The sequence below is a fragment of the Labeo rohita genome, chromosome 8 (genome assembly GCF_022985175.1).
Source record: "Labeo rohita strain BAU-BD-2019 chromosome 8, IGBB_LRoh.1.0, whole genome shotgun sequence".
Taxonomy (NCBI): Eukaryota; Metazoa; Chordata; class Actinopteri; order Cypriniformes; family Cyprinidae; genus Labeo; species Labeo rohita.
Window position 1 is genome coordinate 9,462,197 of NC_066876.1, and position 23,932 is coordinate 9,486,128.

The 23,932-nt window shown below is 38.2% G+C and overlaps 1 protein-coding gene across 1 annotated transcript in view; it reads right to left on the bottom strand.

Annotated features, from left to right (window-relative positions):
* The window catches only part of csf1b (colony stimulating factor 1b (macrophage)), a 29,967-nt gene extending 8,925 nt beyond the window's left edge, over positions 1–21,042 (bottom strand). The window contains exons 1-8 of the mRNA XM_051118164.1: positions 20,768–21,042; positions 19,155–19,268; positions 18,996–19,058; positions 18,354–18,524; positions 10,351–10,537; positions 10,058–10,194; positions 3,014–3,060; positions 2,415–2,455 (exon numbers count right to left, since the gene is read on the bottom strand). Coding sequence (XP_050974121.1) covers positions 2,415–2,455; positions 3,014–3,060; positions 10,058–10,194; positions 10,351–10,537; positions 18,354–18,524; positions 18,996–19,058; positions 19,155–19,268; positions 20,768–20,806 — 799 coding nt within the window. The 5' untranslated portion in view covers positions 20,807–21,042. The remainder of the gene's footprint in view (positions 1–2,414; positions 2,456–3,013; positions 3,061–10,057; positions 10,195–10,350; positions 10,538–18,353; positions 18,525–18,995; positions 19,059–19,154; positions 19,269–20,767) is intronic.
* Between the last annotated feature and the right edge of the window lie 2,890 nt (positions 21,043–23,932).

The following is a 23,932-nucleotide window of genomic DNA, read 5'->3' on the forward strand; positions in this document are numbered from 1 at the left end:
CCAACAATCACCCAGTGCCAGGTAACGACTGCATCCAGAAACACACGGGTGGAAGGGCATCTTTGAAAGACGTGTCTTTATAAAGACTTCCACCTGTGAGTGCTCTTTTAGAAAACTGCTCTTTTATTGTCATGAGGTGCACAGGGGAGATGGCAGCTGGAACACAAAAGGGGGTAGTGCGGCCTAATGTGTGCAATCCCACTCGACACTGGAGACCACCGCCGCTGAAGCTCCATGCTGCCAGCACACGAGCTGTAAAGAGCATGCTGAACTTGTTCAGTTTCTTCTTTGAACTGTAAAGAGCAGAACGATACTAAACCGCTCAGCCGCTAAGCAAAAAGCTAAGTATGCATTGCACCTGCTACCTAATTATACTCACGCTGTGATCAGCGGCAGCTGGATGCAATCATCGCATGCCAATGTGCATTGGCTCATTTGGTTTACACTAGAAGTGGATTGGTGATGTAGTGTCCAAATTAAGATTCCATCAGAACATTGTTGATACCTGAGTCCGAATTCCACAAAGAGACCCAAGACAACATGGATGATTGTAAATCAGGCCCTAGCGCCAGCCTGAAGCAACCAACCAACTCCTTCACAGTTTTGAACAACTTGCAACATTAACACAAAAGAACACAATTATTGATAATCCTAACTCAGGAAGGAAATTGTCAGTTTTGGGTAAGAAACCCAAGATTAATGGTCAAAGATACAGCACATCGGAACCATCACATGAGGAGACTTTGTTGGGTGGTCCTCCCCCACCCAAGACAAGGACCAGGCCAAGATTCCTTCTAAATCCTTTTATTCTACAGAACATACCCTTAATTCACAGAATGACACAGCGACTGTCTTTTTACAAATATATGCACCAAAATGATGCTTAAAAGGATTAATAAATGAACATCAGTCCTTTGCATAACTCCCTATCATGGATGTAACCCACAGTCTCTCTAAGCAAGATCCCAATTTATTGGTCACATTACTGACGTGACATCAAAAGTGACTGACTGAAAGAGAGCTTAGTTTCTTTTTGACTGAAGAAATAAAGACATGAACATGGGGGTGAGTAAATTATCAGTAAATGTTTATTCTGGAAGTGAACTAATCCTTCAAGTATATGAGCGCACATGCGCTATAGTTATTTTAAAGAAGTGTAAAGACTGTAATAATACTCAATGTAATATTTTAGTATGCTTATTATATTTATTTCTTCTTATTTTACATTTAATTAATCTATTTTCATCAACTCAAGATAAGCTGAAATTACGAGCATCAGCAGTTAAGAACTGAGGGGTCAAGGGGTCAAAAACTGAGAAATCAAGATCTTTTGACATGTAGAGGTCATTGTACTATAAAACATCCTGTACATTTTAGAACTCAAAAACAGCTTATATTGAAGCCAATTTGCCAAAATGACAGCTTGTGGAATGTGCCACATTATGATTATAATATTATAATAACATAACATTACAATAGTGTGGCTAACCATCACCTCCACAGAAGATCAACTAATCACTGCCTGTTTAGCCCCGCCCACCAATTCACACATATAGAGAGGCAAATGCAGGTCTATGCAGAAACCAAATGATAAATATGGCTCAGAAGACAACAAGACGCTGTGCAGTTCCAAGTTGTAGAAAAACACAGTGTTTGCGTTGCCTTCCTTCTGATCCCAACATTGTGAACGTGTGGATGAACTTTATTTTTAAAAAGTTCCAGACTACATCAGTCACAACTCAGTCCTTTGTTTACTCCATTTTACCGTGGATTAATTTACAAACAAAGCACAATTAGACACAGGATTTTCAGAAAGATTGAAACTAAAATACAATGCTGTACCGACTATATTGGATCCAACACTAATGTCAAACCACACAAGTGTTTTTATTTTGTGCTCATTTATGCTTTGTCTGTTGTTGCAGATCGTTTGATATTTACTGAGTATTTATGCGTTTTTAATCTAAATCACATCAGCGTCCATCTGTAAAGCATGTAGGCTGTGAAACATACAAGACTGTTAGCCAATCATAGCATTGGGCGTTTACATCCCGAGTCTACGATCTGTCACGTCTATTCAAACAAAGCGTTCTGATGAGAGGGATCAAAACAGGACAGAAACTAACCTATTACTTCTAAATTGTGATGTTTTTTGATGTAAAAATCTTGATAACATTATAAGTGGACATCAAAAAAAGGTACAAAATAATAATAAAAAAGGCTGTTCATGACCCCGTTAAGTCAGGACAGGTAAGAGGCTCAGTCAAGAAAGAAATATTGATAAATTAAATACCAACCCAAATATCACATCTGTTCTAAGTACTGAGGGGTGTGTATCACTATTAATTTATTTTTATTGGTACTTGTGATGTTCTGAACTCAATTAAAGATTGACTATTTAATCATATACTTACATACTTCCTCTTGGATTTCAACGTTTTCGACAACTTGTAATCTGTAAGAGAAATTTATATATTCTTTGGCTATAGTCTATAGTTTTGACATAGGTCATAGCTTGTACAAAGCATTTAAAAATATAAAGTTTGTATACAACAACATATGGAAGCCTGATTCTGCCACTGAATAAAAAATTAAAAAGGTAATTGCAACGTTTTATCACACAATTTTGACTTTTTTCTCACAGTTGCGTGACATAAAACAATTTTGAGAAAAAGTCAGAATTGCAGTTTTATAAGAAAACTACTAAAATAAATAAATAAAGCCAACATTTTCAACATTTCAATTCTGAGGAATAAAATCAAAATTGTGAGTTTGTATTACACAATTCTGTATTCATTTGTCAGAATTGCAAGTTTATATCTCGTTATTGCGGGTTTGTGTCACTATTCTGCAAACTCCCAATTTTGAGAAAAAAAGAGTCAGAATTATGACATAAAAAGTCACATTTACATTTGTATTTTTTATTCAGTGGCAAAAACGGGCTTCCATAATAACATAAAAACAGTCTGCAGCAAAAACTGTTCAAGATAATAGCAGGATAAAACAAAGTTACCCCCAATCTGATGACATTCTTGTTCTGTGAAGCTGATGCTTCAGCTTCTGTTAAGAAAACAGAATTACAGATGAAATTATATGCACAAGTGACATCACATGGTCAACAAATACTTTTGTTTGTTTGTTTGTTTTAGGTTTTTTTAATCTGACCTAAAAATGATGAATGTAAGATACAAGTAAAAATCAGTTTGTTTCTGGCTTAAGCTGTTTTTGTCACAGACTTTCAGTTATTTTCATCATGGACTACACTCTTAAAAATAAAGGTGCTTTACGATGCCATACAAGAACCTTTTTTGTCTAAATGGTTCCATAAAGAACCTTTAACATCTGAAGAACCTTTCTGTTTCACAAAAGGTTATTTGTGCGAAAGAAGGTTCTTCAGATTATAAAAAGGTAAGAAAGAGATGGTTCTTTAAAGAGCCTTTGACTGAATGGTGCTTTGTGGAACCAAAAATGGTTCCTCTATGGCATCGCTTGAAGAAACTTTTAAGCACCTTTATTTTTAGGAGTCTATTAGTTTTGTCTTCATGGACTTCTGATTCTTTATCTTTAGTCACACGTTCTCCTTTGTTCTGTTCTCCCACCACTCTTTAGTTGTCATGGTAATTCATTTAATCAGCTCAGGTGTTAATCATTATTTCATTCATCTGGTTTGAACTTAAGTTCCCATCTGCACGCTCTTTAGTTGTTTGGTATTGCTTGTGGATGACCACACTGTTACGCTATTTTGAGTATCTTGTAGTTCTTCAATAAACCCGTTTTGATCTTTATTCATCATCTTTGTTTTCATCTTGGACCACATGGGACAGTTTTTGGCTCCAGTGTTAATTTTTCAGTAGACAGAAGACTTAATAAATATCCATTCCAAATCTATTTCATGCAATTACAAGGCTTGCAAATAATAAACACTGGCAAAACCTCTGAAAAAAACAAAACGATCACATTACACAGCTACAGCTTTTAATAGCTGTTAATGGAGAAGAATTACTTTACCAATAAAGGCTGACTGGAACACTGTGTCAGCCAATTAGACAGCCTGTTTTCTCTGGCTCCAAAGTGAGAAATAACATTACATAGTGTTCAGGTCAGGGAACTGGTACGGCCATGGCAGAAGCTTCATTTTGTCCTCAGTGACACATTTTTGTGTTTGTTTTGGATCATTGTCCTTATGGAATATCTAAACACGGCCCATTGTAAGATTTCTAACAAGATGCCAATGATGCAGTGTTAATTTCGTCAACGAAAACAACAACGAAAAATATTCATTGATGAACATTTTTTCTGTGACGAAGACGAGACGTTGACGAGCTAAAATTACCCGATGATAAAAAGTATGACGAAATCTATCAAACAGACACAGCAGAAGTGCTCTCTCTCACACGCACGCCCGCCCCACATCTTCAGTTCTCAGACAGCGCGTGATCAGTTCTCAGTGCTCGAATACACACACGGTAGGCCAAATGTCGTAAATACAGTAGGTTATGGCTTAAGTAAACGTAAACAGGTGGGTGAAAACTGAGAATGTGTCAGTATTACATGCATGGCTTCCATCTTAAAGGGACAGCATTCCTAATTAAAAACCTATCTGTGTCATTAATGTTAACCAACAAAAGATGTCAAATAAATGTACAGCCTACATGTTAAATAAACCTCCTGTATCTGAAAAATTTGTTTAATTTGTATCGTATTTGTCTTATTGTGCTTCTTTTTCAGAAATTATAAATTATAAGCATAGGCATATATATAAATGAACAACTATCATTTTATAAGCTGCTCCTTTTTCGCTATAAATTCACCCAAAAATGAAAATCAAGTTTTCCCAGATTCAGTCCTTGATTCAAATTTATCATAAGTTTAACTGGTTTGGTCTAAAGAGAGAAGAATTAATGATTATTTTTGTTTGAAGACTAAAGTAGCTACCAAAATAAATGTTGGTAATTGCAGTTTGACTAAAAGTAATGACTGAAAGTTGACAAAAATGCAATGGCTTTTCGTCGACTAAAACTAGACTAAAACTATGAAAGACTCAAATGACTAAAATGTGACTAAGACTATTAAGCATTTTATTCTCAAGATAAAGACTAAGACTAAATAAAAAATGCCTGTCAAAATTAACACTGCAATGATGCCATGTATCTAAACAAGATGTCCAGGATCTCTGTCAGAAAAATAGGCCCAGAACATTAAAGATCCAGCAGTTTATTGAATTAATTTTGTTGAATTTTCTGTTTTTTTTTTTTTTTTTTTTTTTTAGGCTTTCTGGCGCCAAGACTCAGCTAATCTCTGCAATTCTCCAGCTGTGATCCTTGGAGAGTCTTTGGCCACTCAGAGTCTCCTCCTCACCATCCATTATGACGATATAGACACACGTCCTCTTCTAGGCAGATTTGTAACATTTTTAGTTGACTGGAACTTCTTAATTATTGTCCTGATGGTGGAAATGGGGATTTTCAATGCTTTAGCTCTTTTCTTACAGCCACTTTCTATTTTGTGAAGCTCAGCAATCTTGTCCTGCACATCAGAACTATGTTCTTTGGTTTTACTACTTGTGATGGACAATTAAGGGAATTTGGCCTTTGTATTCCTCATATTTAAAATCCTGTGGAACAGGAAGTTACGGCTGGACAGTTTCATGCTCCTAGCTCCATCCTGGTGTGCTAAAAGTTTTTAAATATGAATGGGAATATATTTTAGAGATATTTTACTCAGAATAATTTCTAGGGGTGCCAGTAATTGTGACCAATGTGAACTAGAGAAAAACATTTATTTCATAATGGGATTACCCCCCCAATTTCCATTGTTTTACTTCAATGAAAGATTAGAATTTTGTGAATTTTTTAAATGAAAGATCAAAAGGATAGACAATGCAGATTTATTTCCACAGCTGCCTTTGCTCATATTTTTTTCTCTTTATACACTTAAGTGACCTTTTTTTTTAACCCACAGTCAGTGCAGTATTCCAAAGTGAGAACAGACTCTTTGTTCAGTTGAAGACAGGAATCTTTTTAGTGAAAATTCGCAGTCATACAACACCTCTACATCTGATATCTACAGAGAATTTCGCAAAGGCGATAATAGAATCATGCTGTGGGACTGCTTTTTATCAGCAGGCTCTAGTATATATTGCAAGAGAACCTGTTTTGTTTTGCTAAATAACACACTCTTTGGTCTGATTTTTTTTAAATGAATAATCTGAAGTGATTTTCTGGTCCACATTTACCTGAAAAGATTTCATTAACTGCTGCAACAAGGTAATTTAGTCCTTGCATAGTTACTTATGAAGAATGTAGTATTTCATTTTGAATAAGTGAGAATAATATAAAAACCATTTAAAAATAATTAGTTGCATGTCTCTTCAAATAAACCACTTATGTTTTAAAAAATCGCTTTCATCTTTTTAAAAAAATGACTTTTGTTTCTACTTCATCTACTAAAATTCATCACATAAGGCTGTTTTGCTATATCATCTGATATTAATAGTCCAACCCAACTTCTATAAGAACCAAAGGCTTTCTAGTGTTGGACATACACAGCATCACAAATCAATACCAGATTGAGGTGAAGAACATTGTGCTGGCTGGAGGTCTTTCATCGTGATGCACTACAAAGAAGCTTGCCAGGCCTTTGCAATAACTCAGAAATATGTTTGTCATACATATATGTTAGCAAATGCACCAGAACGTACATATACAGTGCTGCTGGAAAGTTTGTGAACCCTTTAGAATTTTCAGATTTTCACACAAGTCCTGAAGTTGACAAAGAGAACCCAATCAAACATATGAGACAAAAAATATACTTTGTTATTTATTTACTGAGAAACACGATCCAGTGTTAAATATTTGCGAGTTCTAAAAGTATGTAAATCTTTGCGTTTAGTATCTGATGTGACCCCTTTTTGAAGCAGTAACCGCAGGTAATGTATTTTGTAACCGCTGATCAGTCCTGCACAACAGCTTGTAGGAGTTTTAGCCTATTCTTCAGTACAGAAACACTAGAACCCTGTGATATTGGTGGGTTTCCTCCTATGAACTGCTTGCTTCAGGTCCTTCTTCAACATTTCAGTTGGATTTAAGGTCCGGACTTTGACTCAGGCATTCCAAATCATTAACCTTATTCTTCTTTAACCAATTTTTTGGTATAATGACCTGTGTGCTTGTGGTCGTTGTCTTGCTGCACGACCCACTTTCTTCTAAGATTCAGTTCTCGGACAGATGTCCTGACATTTTTCTTTAGAATTTGCTGGTATCATTTAGAATTCGTTGTTCCATCAATGATGGGAAGCCATTCTGGCCAAAATGCAGCAAAGCAGGCCCAAACCATGATACTACCACCACCATGTTTCACAGATAGAATAAGGTTCTTATGCTGGAATGAAGTGTTTTTCTTTTTCCAAACATAACACTTCTCATTTAAACCCAAAAAGTTTTATTTTGGTCTCACCTGTCCACAAAACATTTCTCCAATAGCCCTATGACTTATCCACATGATCTTTAGCAAACTGCAGACAGCCGGCAGTGTTTTTTTTTTTTTTTTTTTTTGGAGAGTTGTGGCTTTCTCCTTGCAACTCTGTCATTCATACCATGGTTGTTCAGTGTTCTCCTGATGATGGACTCGTGAACATTAATATTAAACAGTGTGAGAAAGGCCTTTGTGTGCTCAAAAGTTACCCTTAGGTCCTTTGCAACTTTGCAAACTACACTGACTAAAATTATAAATGCAACACTTTTGTTTTTGCCCCCATTTTTCATGAGCTGAACTCAAAGATCTAAGACTGTTTCTATGTACACAAAAGGCCTATTGCTCTCAAATATTCTTCACAAATCTGTCTAAATCTGTGTTAGTGAGCACTTCTCCTTTGCCGAGATAATCCATCCACCTCACAGGTGTGGCATATCAAGATGCTGATTAGACAGCATGATTATTGCAAAGGTGTGCCTTAGGCTGGCCACAATAAAAGGCCACTTTAAAATGTTCAGTTTAACTGTATTAGGGGGGTCCGGGAGGGTCCGAAAACCAGTCAGTATCTGGTGTGACCACTATTTGCCTCACACAGTGCAACACATCTCCTTCGCATAGAGTTGATCAGATTGTTGATTGTGGCCTGTGAAATGTTGGTCCACTCCTCTTCAATGGCTGTGCGAGGTTGCTGGATATTGGCAGGAACTGGAACACGCTGTCGTATACGCCGATCCAGAGCATCCCATGCTCAATGGGTGACATGTCCGGTGAGTATGCTGGCCATGTAAGAACTGGGATGTTTTCAGCTTCCAGGAATTGTGTACAGATCCTTGCAAAACGGGGCCATGCATTTCCATGCTGCAAACATGAGGTGGTGGTCGTGGATGAATGGCACAACAATGGGCCTCAGGATCTCGTCACAGTATCTCTGTGCATTCAAAATGCCATCAATAAAATGCACGTGTGTTAGTTGTCCATAACATACACCTGCCCATACCATAACCCCACCGCCACCATGGGCCACTCGAACCACAACACTGACATCAGCAAACCGCTCACCCACACAACACCATACACGCTGTCTACCATCTGCCCTGTACAGTGAATACCGGGATTCATCCGTGAAGAGAACACCTCTCCAAAGTGCCAGACACCGTAGAATGTGAGCATTTCCCCACTCAAGTCGCAGTGTCACATGACTGCAGTCAGGTCGAGACCCCGATGAGGATGACGAGCATGCAAGATGAGCTTGCCTGAGACAGTTTCTGACAGTTTGTACAGAAATTCTTTGGTTATGCAAACCGATTGTTGCAGCAGCTGTCCGAATGGCTGGTATCAGATGATCTTGGAGGTGAAGATGCTGTATGTGGAGGTCCTGGGCTGGTGTGATTACACGTGGTCTGCGGTTGTGAGGCCGGTTGGATGTACTGCCAAATTCTCTGAAACACCTTTAGAGACGGCTTATGGTTGAGAAATGAACATTCAGTTCACAGGCAACAGCTCTGGTGGACATTCCTGCAGTCAGCATGCCAATTGCACACTCCCTCAAAACTTCCGACATCTGTGGCATTGTGCTGTGTGATAAAACTGCATATTTTAGGGTGGCCTTTTATTGTGGCCTTTGCAATAATCATTCTGTCTAATCAGCATCTTGATATGCCACACCTGTGAGGTGGATGAATTATCTTGCCAAAGGAGAAGTGCTCACTAACACAGATTTAGACAGATTTGTGAACAATATTTGAGAGAAATAGTTTTGTGTACATTTTGTAATTTTTTGTGTACATAGAAAAAGTCTTAGATCTTTGCGCTTTAAAAATGGGGGCGAAAACAAAAGTGTTCTGTTTATAATTTTGGTCAGTGTATTACAAGTCTCGCTTTGGAGTGATCTTTGTTGGTCGAGGGTAATAGTGGTCTTGAATTTCCTCCCATTTGTAAACAATCTGTCTGACTGGATGTGTGGAGTCCAAACTCTTTAGAGATGGTTTTGTAACCTTTTCTAGCCAGATGAGCAACAACTCTTTTTCTGAAGTTCTACTTTGTTCATGCCATGATTCACTTCCACAAACATGATCAAACTTTGATAGATTCCTGTTCGTTAATTAAAACAGGCCATACACTGGCACCTGATAGTCATCTTATTAACTGATAACACATCTGAACAAATGCACTCTAATCTCACCTTAAAATTAACTGCTAATCCTAGAGATTCACATACTTTTGCATCTCACAAATATTTAACACTGGACCATTTTTCTCAATAAATAAATGACAAAGTATATATTTTCTTCTCATTTGTTTGATTGGTTCAACTTTCAAGACTTGTGTGAAAATCTGATAATGTTTTGTGTTTTCTTTTTGCAAAAATGTAGAAAATTCTAAAGGGTTCACAAGCTTTTAAGCAGCACTGTATAATGCTGCTGAGAAGTGCGTGGTCAAATGCATGTCATAGTGTGAAAATCATTGCTTTGCCCATTTGAACTCATGGAAACCTACCACATGTTTTGTACACATTGTGTACAAAAGCTCTGGACCCAAATGCTCATATGGCATTTATGTCCACATTTAGGAAGGAGTAGCATACCTTTCTCTCTATGAGGCAGTAGGCAGTGAGTAAGAGAAGAAATCCTCCACAGATGGAGACCACAATGAAGCCCAGCCTGTAGAAATCATCGTTGAAGGACTCCTGAGGATCTTGCCCGAATAATCCCGCCGCAGCCTCTTTCAAAAGACAAACATGTGGCTTTAATCATCGCTGGAAGGATCTCTGTGTGTGTGTGTGTGTGTGTGTGTTTGAAAATCATTTCAGTCTTCCCTACAGCTGTACTAGTTGTACCTGTTTCTTTTTCCTGAAACTAAATGTACATGTGCATTCACCTGTGCTGGGGGTTAGCTGTGTTACGGTAGGGGGTAAATTGCTGCTGTACTCTTGCTCGCAGGTCCAGTTAACAGGCGTGTTTGTGGTTGTAATGAGGTGCAAGTAGAGGGTTAGAACTTCCTCGACTCTTTGAAGTGCCTGGACAGGAGACTCATTGTATTGCCTCTCGAATGCTACAGGGTCCTCCTGCGGAGGGTGAGAGTGAAACAGAACAACAAAAATAAAATACAAGGAATAGGGATCGGTTCTATTTAACTTTTTTTTTGTTGTTGGATTTTAAAAGGATTGTTCTGCAAAAATATGTTAATTCTATCATCATCAAATCAAACTTATTTCAGCAGGGCACAAAGTTTCAAGCTTCAAAAAGAACACAAAAACACCATCAAAGAATCATAAATGTGGTCCATTCTTTGCACTTAACTATTTGCAGATAATCTAATATTACTTGACTTTTCGTGACCGCTTCTTTGTGAGTTTGAAAGTACATTTTTAAATGATTATTTTTAAAGAAGTACTCTTTCATATGTTGAATAACATACTAAAACACTTACACTGCTGTTCAAAAGTTTGGGATCAGTAAGATTTTTCATCAATTTTTTGATGAATAAAAAGAAAAATTTATTCAAAATAGATTTTTTTGTAACAATATTAGTAGTAAACTTAGTATATAAAAGTAGTATGTAAAATGTATAAAAAATAAATAAAGTATATTTACCACACCCTTGCTGAATAAAAGTATTAATTTCTTCTTAAAAAAAATAAAGAAAAAAAAAAACTGACCCCAACGTTTTAAACAGTAGTGTATATTGTTACAAAATAGTTCTATTTTAAATAAATGCTGTTCTTTTAAACTTTTTATTCAGCTTTGAATCACAGAAATAAATGCTATTTTAATGTATATTAAGTTTTTCTGTATTTTTGATCAAATAAATGCAGTTTTGATGAGCGTAAGAGACTTGATTATTACATTTAACATTCATATATTTTAAATAAAATTCAAATGTAAATACGTGACATACAAGTTTCACTATAGAAATAACATTTAAAGAATATTTCAATTCATCATAAATGTTTGTCAGTACATTTATCAGTACTTTAACAATATGGCAATAGAAGTAATTATGAAATTGCATATAAAGATGTACTGAAGTTCTTTAGTGTGTCAAAAGGATTTAATAGAAATGTAAACTGCAATAAATTTTCATTTAACAAACACTACATTCAGTTTACACTTAAGTGTATTATTTTAAAATATATCCATAATACGTGCTCTTTTTAAAAATATGCTGAAGTGTACTTCCTTTTCAGAAAGGATATGACTCACTTGAGGATCAGAAATTAAATTAAAGTAATTTTTCATTAAACATCTTAACATCTGCACTTTTCTACTTGAGTCATGAGAAAGAACTAGTGGTGTCAGTTTGGTGAATGAATCATTCTTTTGATTTAGATCTATTTATTGAATCCAAACGGTTCACAAAATCTGCCTGAATGATTTGTTCAAAAATTATGTGGACCTCACTTTCAGCTAACCTACTGGACTGGAGGGGGAAAATTGATTAATGACTTTAATTTTTAGCCTGTTTTATCAAAGAAATCTTACAACTTCAGACGACTTGGACAACTTGGACAACTTTCTTGATACGTTTATATCCTTAAAATGTATTTGTTGTGTGTTTCACAGAAGAAAAACGTCACACTTGGCTCAACATGGGTGAGTAAATCATTACAAATAATTTTTTTCAACTTATTTATGATAAATAAGCAAATAATAATTGTAAAACATTTTGGGGTTGGTGAGGTTTTTTTTTTTCTCTGATGCAAGGCTGCATTTATACATGCAAAAATACTTTTAGAAGATTTTCAAGAAAGTAGTTGGTTTATAAATTAAGTCTTGGTATGTTTCTTCCTTTGACCTGAATGGGGAATCCCATGGCAAATTGTCTGTTTAGTATTATCTCCAGCAACTGTAGTTTAAGTGGATCCCGTAATCCCCATGCTTTGCTTCATGCCATTAAAGATGATGTTTTGATGAAGAGGCTGCTGAAGGAGATTTTCTCTCTCATGCCACACTTTAGTGCATGCAGTTTCAATTAGGAAAGACACGGTAAATAAAAGCATTATATTACACTCCTTATTTGGGATAAAAGAAAAAGAAAGTATGTTGAAAATAGGTGCAGAGACTTTTAAAATGCCTTTTTCACATTAGAAGTATGACAAAGTAACAGCATGACTTCTTTGTACTTCTTGTACTTGAACCACATTTCTCACGCACGGCTGATACATGACACCAGCTGCCAGATGGAAAAATTCTCAAGCAGAATTTTTAAGAAATATTATATAACATAAATGAAAATAACCACAACGGTTGTAAGCAAACCAATCAACAATGGTTAATAAGCTTAACATCAAGCTTTACATTACTGCAGGGGATTTACTATAGATCTGTCAGATTGCTATACTATAGATCTGAAGGAATGCAGATTCGATCACATATAACGGCCAGAACGTGCTTCAGTGAAGTTTCTGAATACAATTCATCACAGAGTAGGTCAGTTTTAGCCTTTCATGCTGAAATATTACATGGATAGTGCGACCAACTCAGACATGTCGCCCCTATCACTGTAAAAAAACAATTTGTTGAGTCAATTTAAATATAATTTTTTTAACCTGGCTGCCTTAAAATTTAAAGTTCAGTCAACTCAAAAAAAGTTTATTCAACTTTAAATGTTAAATTATACTAAGTGACAACTTATATATTTGAGTTGAATCAACTTAAAATTTTAAGGCAGCTGGGTTACTTACCCATCTGTTAAGTTTAGCAAACACAAATATCTAAGTTGTTACTTAGTACAACTTAACATTTCAAGTTGACTAAACTTATTTTAGTTGACTGAACTTAAAATTTTAAGGCAGCAGAGTAACAAATTATTTTAAGCTGACTCAACAAATTGTGTTTATTTTTTACTGCGATATGCATTTAAAACCTGTTTGTCCCACATAAGTACAAACACACTTGAAGTGCCTCTGCAATTTATGTAATTCCAATTGTGCAGAGCAAACCTGCATATCTGACTGCCAATTGAAATGTAGGCCTTCAAGCTGCTCTGACTAGCATTCTGATAACCTTTAAAGGTAACTCTTTACAACAACGTGGAGAAATATTTGTTAATGCAATAGGCAATATGAACTATCGATGAACTCAAAAATCATTAATTAATCTTGATTGCTAAATGTTAATTTTTATAGATTACCAAAAGATTTTTAATGTTAAAAGTTGCATATGTTGTATATTAACAACAGATAATGCAATGAACAATAGCCTTTTACCGCATTTATTAAATAAAGGGTAAATGCAGCTAAGAGGTGGTATGAATGTACACTGCAACTATTGTTGAGATATAAATATAGAGTTTTAAATATAGAAATATGAAATTATATTTTTAAATATGTGACCCTGGACCATAAAAAAAAAAACAGGCATAAGTAGCACTGGTATATTTGTAGCAATAGCCAACAATACACTGCATGGGTCAAAATTATTGATTTTTTTTTTTTATGCCAGAAATCATTGGAATATTAATTCAAATCATGTTCCATGAAGACATTTTGTAGATTTCCTATCGTAAATATATTAAAATTTAATTTTCGATTGGTAATGTGCATTGCTAAGAACTTCATTTGGACAACTTTAAAGGTGATTTTCTCAATATTTAGATTTTTTTGCAAGTTCAGATTCCAGATTTTCAAATAGTTGTATATCGGCCACATATTTTCCTATCATAACAAACCATACATAAATGGAAAGCTTATTTAGCTTTTAATTTTTTTTTTTTTTTAAACTGACCCTTATGATTGTCACGTTCAGACGAAGCACACGAACACCGACGTAAAATAAACGAAAGGTATTTAATAAATCCAATAGGGAACACAGGAGACACAGGAACACAGGGTAGCAACATTAACGTCCGACAAGGAAGGATGGGAAACATGCTATATATACACTCAGACTGATAAAAACACAGGTGCAGACAATTAGGGCGATACCAAAACACACATTACCTCCCCCTCCCGGAAGGCGCGTCCTCACGCCAACAAACAGGGAAAACAAAATGTACATTCTTAGGAGGGGGCTTCGGCGGAGGACGGACTCCTGGGAGGAGGGCAATAGATGCAGTCCAGGGTGGTGATGGAACAGTCCACGGAGGTGAGGATGGAGGGAGGAGCCAAAGAGGAGACAGGAGAGGGCTGGAGCAGGAGGAGTCCCAGACCGCAGCCATGATGGAACCCCACGGTGGAGCCGATGGAGGGAGGAGCCATGGTGAAGGAAGGGCTGACGACACCATGGGGCCGACTGACGGAGGCGGAGCAGGTGGTGGTAGAGCCCGAGGCGGAGACGGAGAGCCGATGATCCTGGGTGACACCGAGGATCCGGAGGGCCCAGGCGGAGCCCAAGGCTCTGGCGACCGAGGCGGAGGCGGAGATCCGGAGGTCTGCGGCGGAGCCGGAGTGACAGAGGACCGAGGCTGTGCCCGCGGGAGGGAGGAGGTCCACAGAGCCGGAGGGACGGAGCGACGAGGCGCAGCCGGAGGAGTGGAGTCCAGAGGTGAAAGTGGGGCGACGACTGACCAGGGCGGAGCCGGAGGGACGATGGCGCCCGGTGGAGCTGGTGGACTGACGGGCGACGGTGGAGACGAGGGAGCTGAGAGATGGGGTGGAGCCGCAGGTTCGGAGGACCGAGGTGGAGTCCAGGATTCAGAGGCTGAAGGCGGAGATGACGGATCCTCCAGCCATGACGCTGATGGTGACTGGCAGACCTGCGGCGAACCCACCGCACAGATGGTGAGCTGAGGGTGAGCAGAGGGACTGACAGGTAGCATAGGTGGCATGGCTGAAACCTTATGGTTATTTAACTGAGGAAACTGAGGGAGGGAGGGTGGGTGGGAAATTAGAGCCGGTGGATAGTTCGGAGATTACAACAGGTCCAGTATTCACATCCTCAGAATTATCATCAGGTAAGTTGTTCTTTGAGCAATGTCCCAAAACCCCATTCCGCTCACCCTCAGCGGTGGTGCAGTGGGTAGTGCTGTCCACAGCACTCTCCTCTTCCACTGACCCCTCCACCGTCGCGGTCATTGTGGCCGGCTCACGCACCTGATCTGACGGCTCGTGCAACTCTGGCTCCGTGGTGATCAGCTGCTCTGTCGCTCCTTTCAGCGATGGCACGCTGGTCGCGGCGGGCTGTAGCTCTCCGTCATCGGTGGGCTCGGGCTCGTGCTCCGCGGGTCGGGGCGGTGATTGGCTGGGTTCCAGGTCGTGCTGCGAGACGTCTGCGAGGTGTGGCTGGATGGGGTCGTAATCCTCCTCCGCTTCGTCCAGACAGAGTTCTGAACCCCAAGTACTCAGTAAGATGTTAATATATTGCGTTAGGGTCCAGCATGGTTCACCTTTGGGCATGACGAAGCGGAGGTCATCATCCAGTCCACACCAAAATCCCTCCATAAGGCAGACGTCATCGCAGCTAGCAAGATGGCAAATGCTAATAAACTCCTCCACGTAGTCCTCAAGATCCCTGCCATCCTGGAAGATAAAGATGGTTTTCCCTCCCAGAATGGCATCTCCCCTCCTTGGGGGGACGTTGATGGAAGCGAGTTTCATGGTAACTGGTGAAAACACGACGGAAACAAAAAGACTGAAAAAACACGACAAACAAAACGGGGAGGAAAACGCAAAAAAAACTGTATCGGTCGGACGTTCTGTCACGTTCAGACGAAGCACACGAACAACGACGTAAAATAAACGAAAGGTATTTAATAAATCCAATAGGGAACACAGGAGACACAGGAACACAGGGTAGCAACATTAACGTCCGACAAGGAAGGATGGGAAACACATGCTATATATACACTCAGACTGATAAAAACACAGGTGCATACAATTAGGGCGATACCAAAACACACAAGGCTGCAGGGGGAAATGACGGGAGAAACCAACTAATCAGTCCAGGGGTGTGACAATGATTGGTTTTATGGTCCAGGGTCACATATGCATTTACGTTCACTGCCTAAATGAGTCATTTAATCTTTCATTTAACTGATTTGTTCTAAATAGTTGACTAATTAAAGAACAAATTGGTCATTGAATCACTGACTCACCCAATTTGTCTAAAATTCTGGACAACAGCCAGTATTACAAAATATCAGACCACTGAATACGATTGACCAGAATTGAGTATTCCAGAGAGCTGTGTAATATTTTCTATTAAGTACACTTTTAAAGGGAACCCCAGGTATTATGACTTGTATGGCTTAATATAACATAAATGATGCCTCTTACTGCAATATGTTGTGGAAAACCCATGAAAGATTTACCTTATTTTAAAAATCGACATTGTTTTATACATATTTTGGACTATGTGGGGCGCCATTATTTTGTTGATGTGAAATGATTGCACTCGGTGAGCTACTGGCGCTACCTGTTGCTATGTTTATCGCAACACAGCTCCGAAAATAAAATACTGATAAGATGACCACAGCTATTGAAAGACTATTACATTACTGAAATGTAAGCTTAAACCAAATGCCATACCATCAAATTTTTCCCCACATGGAGTCTAAACACCCCTGGATATTGAGTAAAATCCACGCTGAGAAACTGCGGCATCATGACAAGCTTGTTTGCATCCTGCCAGGATGGTATCTGGCGTTTCTTGTCTCTGCCATTTGTAAGCTCTTTCAGTAGCTGTGGTCTACTAAAAGCCTCAAAGGCATCAGGGCTAAAGTGGAGAGAACAGAGACGTGGGTCTTTAGGAAGTTTTCTTCATCCACAGGCATCTTCCCATTGTTTTCTCCTCTTCTTATCGCTAGGAAAGCAGTGTAGACTTGCATTTCTTCTGATGCTAATAACGTCTTGCATGGGTTTTCTACTACATATTTCAGCCATACAAGTCTTATTACCCAGGGTTCCCTTTAAGAATAAAGGTGCTTGCTTTCTGATGCCATTGAAGAACATTTTAATAATCCAATTATAAGGTTAAGATACAAATAATCCTTATCTTTTAGTTGAACAGAATGATCGATATTCAGACACTAGGAGAATAATTTAATGTTTGCTATTTTAATCTAGTATCTCTACAAGAATATCTATGGCAAGAGCTCTTTTCAGTCTGCTGCATTCTTGTCTCAATTACTTTTTACTTTTGCGTGTTTGTGGTTTGCTCTCGTTATTTGATTTACAATTATATCCCATGAATTGTTCACTGGAATTCACTGGAATGAATCTCATTTTTCTTCCCAAATCATTACACCTCCTTGCTGTTTTGTTGTCACATGGATGCTTTAAAATGTAATTATTTCCCTTTCTTCACTAATTCCTATTAACAGTGTTTACTGGAATGTTTCTAAAGCAGGTAAATACAATATTTATTGCCTGTTAATATGATATAAAACTACGCATCCCAATGTTAGTCTTGCATATAATGGGTGCTTGCACTCGCCTGCTACAACAGCTCGTACATTTTAGTTTTGTCCCAGGTTGGAAGACTTTTGGAGGGAGATCTTTGGGCTCTATAAAAGTATTTATGGTATTTACAGTATTACTGTTGATCCTTGACCCCTTGACTTGGCCCTGAATCTATTTCAGGGAGAAAAAGGATATGTTCGCAGTTCCTTTCCTTCACTTTCAGAGAGGCGTTTAGTGGAAAAGGGCTGATCATCCAACACACAATAGATAGATTAAAGAGGTCATGACTTATATTCAACTTGAAAAGATAAAAATGACCATTCGAGGTTCAAACGTTTTATGAAACTTTGCCAAAAAGATAACTTTTGGTTTTTTTGTTATTAAAAAACAAATATGCAACCCCAGCCCAGGTCACAAAATGTAACACACGGGTAATGCAATGTATTACTTTCTAAATAACGCAATTAGTTACTTTTTTAGGGAGTAACGCAATATTGTAATGCAATACTTTCCCCAACACTGAGTATGAGTGTGTACACACCTCCAGTTCCTCGTTCAGTGAAGGTATGCAGTGTTGGGAGTAGATGTTGAAAATGAGGTTCTGTATGGAGGCCACTGCTTGAGCACTTCCTGAGCCCCGCGTGTATTTGAAGTGGATGTTAAACAGTTCAAGCACGCTTGGCAGAGCAGCTTTGACATAACACACCACGCTCTAAAAGACAAAGAAGATAAGTGAGCAAGAAACAGGTTGGAAAAACCTGGAGAACAAAATCTGGCACATTAGCATGTTCACTTTGCTTTCAAAAGAGATCAAGCAGTTGGCTTTGCTGCTGTTTATGTAGCAGGTTTGGTGAATCAGTGACTGACTTGAATTCAGCACTACTACGTACTTTGTGAATTATTCTGTAAGATAGTATGCTTCAGATTTAAAAGTCTAAACCAAAGTTCTGAAGAAAAAATGATGACCAAGTTCAACCATGTCAGTGCCATAATGGAAATCTCAGCAATGAGTGATGACAATTTGGAGCGAGCATCTAATCTAAAACACACCTCTGACTTTGCCGTTTTCCAAAGCCAGATTCAAAACAGAAGACTTTGGAATATAAGCTTGTATTACGGAAAAAGCACAAATCTGTTTTTAAACAGAGCGCAGAGGAATACAGTGTTTAAACAATCCTCTTACCAGGTGTTTTCTCTCTATGAATGTATATGTGATTGAACAGCCAGTCCGCAACTGGTTGCTGATCTGAAGAGTAAAAAGACGAATAGTTAAGAGACATGAGTGTTACATTTGTAATCAAAAGATGATTCCATGAGGCTTTATTGTTATCTGGTTCCTCACCAGTTGTTTTAGTTGAAGTAGGTGGTCCATAGTTATGGCATGTTTGCAAGGACCAGGGATGTCCATCATGGAGAGGGGAACACACAGTAGCATGAGAACACACACGTTCTTCCCCTATAGTGACACGCAAAGAACTTTTTATACATTAAACCTAAGCATACCTCTCACATAAACCATTTTACATTTTATTTTGATTTAAACCAATTTTCTTGTGGCAATTGTCTGATAAATATAACTATGAATTCATAATTTTATGAAATATAATATATTTTTATGAAATATTCACTGAGTCTCATCTCCACGTCTAGGAAGCATTTATTTGAGCAAAAATACAGAAAAAACAGTAATATTGTGAAATATTATTGAAATTTAAAATAAAGGTTTTCTATTTGAATATACTTTCAAGTATAATTTATTCCTGTGATGCAAAGGTGAACTTTCAGCATCATTACTGCAGTCTTTAGTGTCACATGATCCTTCAGAAATCATTCTAATATGCTGATTTATTATTAATGCTGGAAACAGTTGTGATGCTTTTTATTTTTTATGGAAACTGATACTTTTTTAAGGATTCTTTGATTATTAAAAGGTTAAAAAACCCTATTAAAATATAAATTTTGGGGTCAGTAATTGTTTTTCTTTCTTTTTTTGAAAGAAATTAATATTTTTATTGAGCAAGGATGTGTTAAATTGATACAAAGTGATATTAAAGACCTGTTTTGTTAGAACATATTTATATTTTGAAAAACATTTTATTCATCAAAAAGAAAATCAAATCCTGCAAAAAGTATCACAGGTTCCAAAAAAATGAAGCATCACAACTGTCTCCAACATTGATAATACATCATCATATTAGAATGATTTCTGAAGGATCATGCAACTCTGATGACTGGAATAATGATGATGAAAATTCAGGAATAAATTACTAAACTACTATCATGAGAACTATTCTTGCAAGTTGGGCTCACTGCTGTAAAGTCAAATGAGGAATTGTTCTCTTTTTTGCCAGGTATGCCACTGGCAACTGTTTTCCCTCACCATCAATATATCTTTCCTCTTTCATTCTTTATCTTTGTTTTTTATCTGTCTGTCAGCACTGCATCCTGCTGTTGCTCCATCTGCTCCATCGTTTGGAAATGTTTTTGATTTCATGCCATACCATTAACAGCCAGCAAACACTAAACAGTAACTTTTGTTTAATCCTGATCAAGATCCATAAAGAGAGACTGATTTAACCACAGTCTGGTCACTGGGTTTTGCCAATAAATACAAAAACTTGAATAAAATTTGTTTTATCTGAGATGTTTTAGCTGTTGAACTGAAAGTAAACAGAATCATTATTGACAGTATAGCACAAGCAGATGTACTATATCAGTTGATGTGGTGACGTCACCATGAATGTGAAAATATCTCCAAAAGAAGCATCTTTGAGAACATGCCAGATGTCCTGGAGCAGAGAAATGCATAAATACTACCACTTCAACACCTCTAAATCATCTTACGAACTCCAGAAAATGAGAATTTATAAAAAAGCATTACTGATTCTTCTTTTTAAAGTTTCCAGCTTTTATAATGACCATGAGTATTGCTCCACTTAAGACTTTCAAGCCTACCTTTGTTTTGTAGAAGTGTAGGGGTGTCGGGTTGTTCATCTGGCTCACCGATCCAGCAGGAGAAGTGTACAATCCTCAGTTAGATGCATTTGAGCAGATCCAAGTGATGTTTTGCAACGCAGAGTTGAAGCAGAATGACAGAAAAGCTCATAAACCAATCAGTCCACCATCAAAACGAACGCAACGCATGCAGACAGTGAATTTATAGCGTATTCTTGACAAGCCCAGTGATTAAACAACTTGCATCTCACAGGACTTCTCTCTGTCCCTTCCCTTCACCCTCTTTTTGTCTTTTTCATTAACTTCTTCTCCGCCTTTTCATGCCCACACCTCTCTCTTCCTCTCTTTTTCTTACGTTCTCATGTTTCATAATGGGTTTATGAAAGCAAGGCTTCCTGCTCACTATGTCTTTTTCAATTTAAATCCTTGGCATGCCTGTGTATTAAACATGATGCAATGGATTATTTGATTTTTAGACTCGTGATCTTTTTTTTATCCCTCAAACAAACCCACTGTTACTCCTTTTAGGAGACATATTATGGTCTCTAGACTCACCCAGCTATAAATCTAAACCATCTATCTGCTTGTGATCCAAGTTCTCACACCAAATTTTTTATGAGATGTTCTCCATGTTCCTTGGATAGATTTGTCCCTTCTGAAGCCTGCTGAGAGACTTAACATGGTAACTGTCAGAACAAAAGTCATTGCTCTCAAGGGAGGGAAGAAGACTCTGTTCTCCACAGGCTTCGTTAAGATTAAAGAATGAGGTGTCAATCATAAATGCTTCTGAGCTGGCATTTCCAGCGTTTTTTTTCTTACATCCGTGAGACATGAAATGACAGCTGGTTTCCAGTGGATCTGTGATATATAATGTTGACTGAATTCATGTTATCTATATTAAGTACATGACAAAAATACAATAGACACAGTAATATGGTAAAATAATATTACAGTTTAAATGTAATTAAAACATTATCATCAATGTTGAAAATAGTTGTGTTGCTTCATATATTTTTTTTAAATTATCATAGTTGTTAAGTGTGCTTTTTTTGTTTGGGTGTTTTTATGCCTTCATTTTGGATAGGACAGTGTAGATGGGAAGTGAAGTGGGAGAGAGAGAAGGGGGTGGGATCAGGAAAAGTCCATGAGCTGGGACTCGAACTCAGGTCACCCCAGCGCAATGACGCTATATGTCAAGGCATTAACCACAAGGCTATTGGCGCCAACTGATTTCACAGAAAAGGCTTAAAGGAGATCTATTATGCTTTTTTATGCTATTTTTGCAATTTGTAATATACAATGACCAAAATTATAAACTTATAAAACCAGTCAGTATCTGGTGTGACCACCATTTGCCTCACGCAGTGAAACACAACTCCATCGCATAGAGTTGATCAGGTTGTTGATTGTGGCCTGTGGAATGTTGGTCCACTCCTCTTCAATGGCTGTATGAAGTTGCTGGATATTGGCAGGAACTGGAACATGCTGTCGTATACTCCGATCCAGAGCATCCCAAACATGCTCAATGGGTGACATGTCCGGTGAATATGCTGGCCATGCAAGAACTGGGATGTTTTCATCTTCCAGTAATTGTGTACAGATCCTTGCAACATGGGGCAGTGCATTATCATGCTGCAACAGGAGGTGATGGTTGTAGATGAATGGCACAACAATGGGCCTCAGGATCTTGTCATAGTATCTCTGTGCATTCAAAATGCTATCAATAAAATGCACCAGTGTTTGTTGTCCATAATATACGCCTGCCCATACCATAACCCCACCGCCACCATGGGCCACTCGATCCACAAAGTTGACATCAGCAAACCGCTCACCCACACGACACCATACACGCTGTCTGCCATCTGCCCAGTACAGTGAAAACCGGGATTCATCCGTGAAGAGAACACCTTTCCAAAGTGCCAGACACCATCGAATGTGAGCATTTGCCCACTCAAGTCGGTTACGATGACGATCTGCAGTCAGGTCGAGACCCTGATGAGGTCAACGAGCATGCAGATGAGCTTCCCTGAGATGGTTTCTGACAGTTTGTGCAGAAATTCTTTGGTTATGCAAACCGATTGTTGCAGCAGCTGTCCGGGTTGCTGGTCTCAGATGATCTTGGAGGTGAAGATGCTGGATGTGGAGGTCCTGGGCTGGTGTGGTTACACGTGGTCTGTGGTTGCGAGGCCGGTTGGATGTACTGCCAAATTCTCTGAAACGCCTTTGGAAACTGCTTATGGTAGAGAAATGAACATTCAATTCACAGGCAACAGCTCTGGTGGACATTCCTGCGGTCAGCATGCCAATTGCACGCTCCCTCAAAACCTGCGACATCTGTGGCATTGTGCTGTGTGATAAAACTGCACATTTTAGAGTGGCCTTTAATTGTGGCCAGCCTAAGGCACACCTTTGCAATAATCATTCTGTCTAATCAGCATCTTGATATGTCACACCTGTGAGGTGGATGGATTATCTCGGCAAAGGAGAAGTGCTCACTAACACAGATTTAGACAGATTTGTGAACAATATTTGGGAGAAATAGGCCTTTTGTGTACATAGAAAAAGTCTTAGATCTTTGAGTTCAGCTCATGAAAAATGGGGGCAAAAAAAAAAAGTGTTGCATTTATAATTTTGGTCAGTGTAAGTCTCAGATGTCCTCAGAATGTGTCTGTGACATTTCAGCTAAAAATACCCCACATATAATTGATTATATCATTTTGAAAATGGCTATTTTGAATGGATGCAGAAACACTCTGTTTTCGTGCAAAACCATCTGTTTGGTTTTGATTATCATGTCTATTGTGCTGAAATCATGCGCTTTGAAGCCATATCTGTTTAAACTTCCGATATTTGGTTTTCTAAGTGCACACATTTGACGCACCCACAAAGAAAGCAGTTGTCACACGGCATGTGAGTACTAAACCAAGTTCAAATACACAAAAGTTAATGTTAAAAACACACAGGAGTTACAAAAACAATCTGTCTGTGAAGGTAAAAAGCAGGGAAAGAAATTGCATGTTTATATTAGATCTGTGTGTCAGTGGCATAATAAACAGTAAATAATCAAATAAATCAACTGCTCTCTTGTCTCTTCTGAGGCTGGGACTCTAAACCGTGTTCTGTGCTCGTCTATGCGGCCAACAGCAGAACAGTTAGTATGCGTTA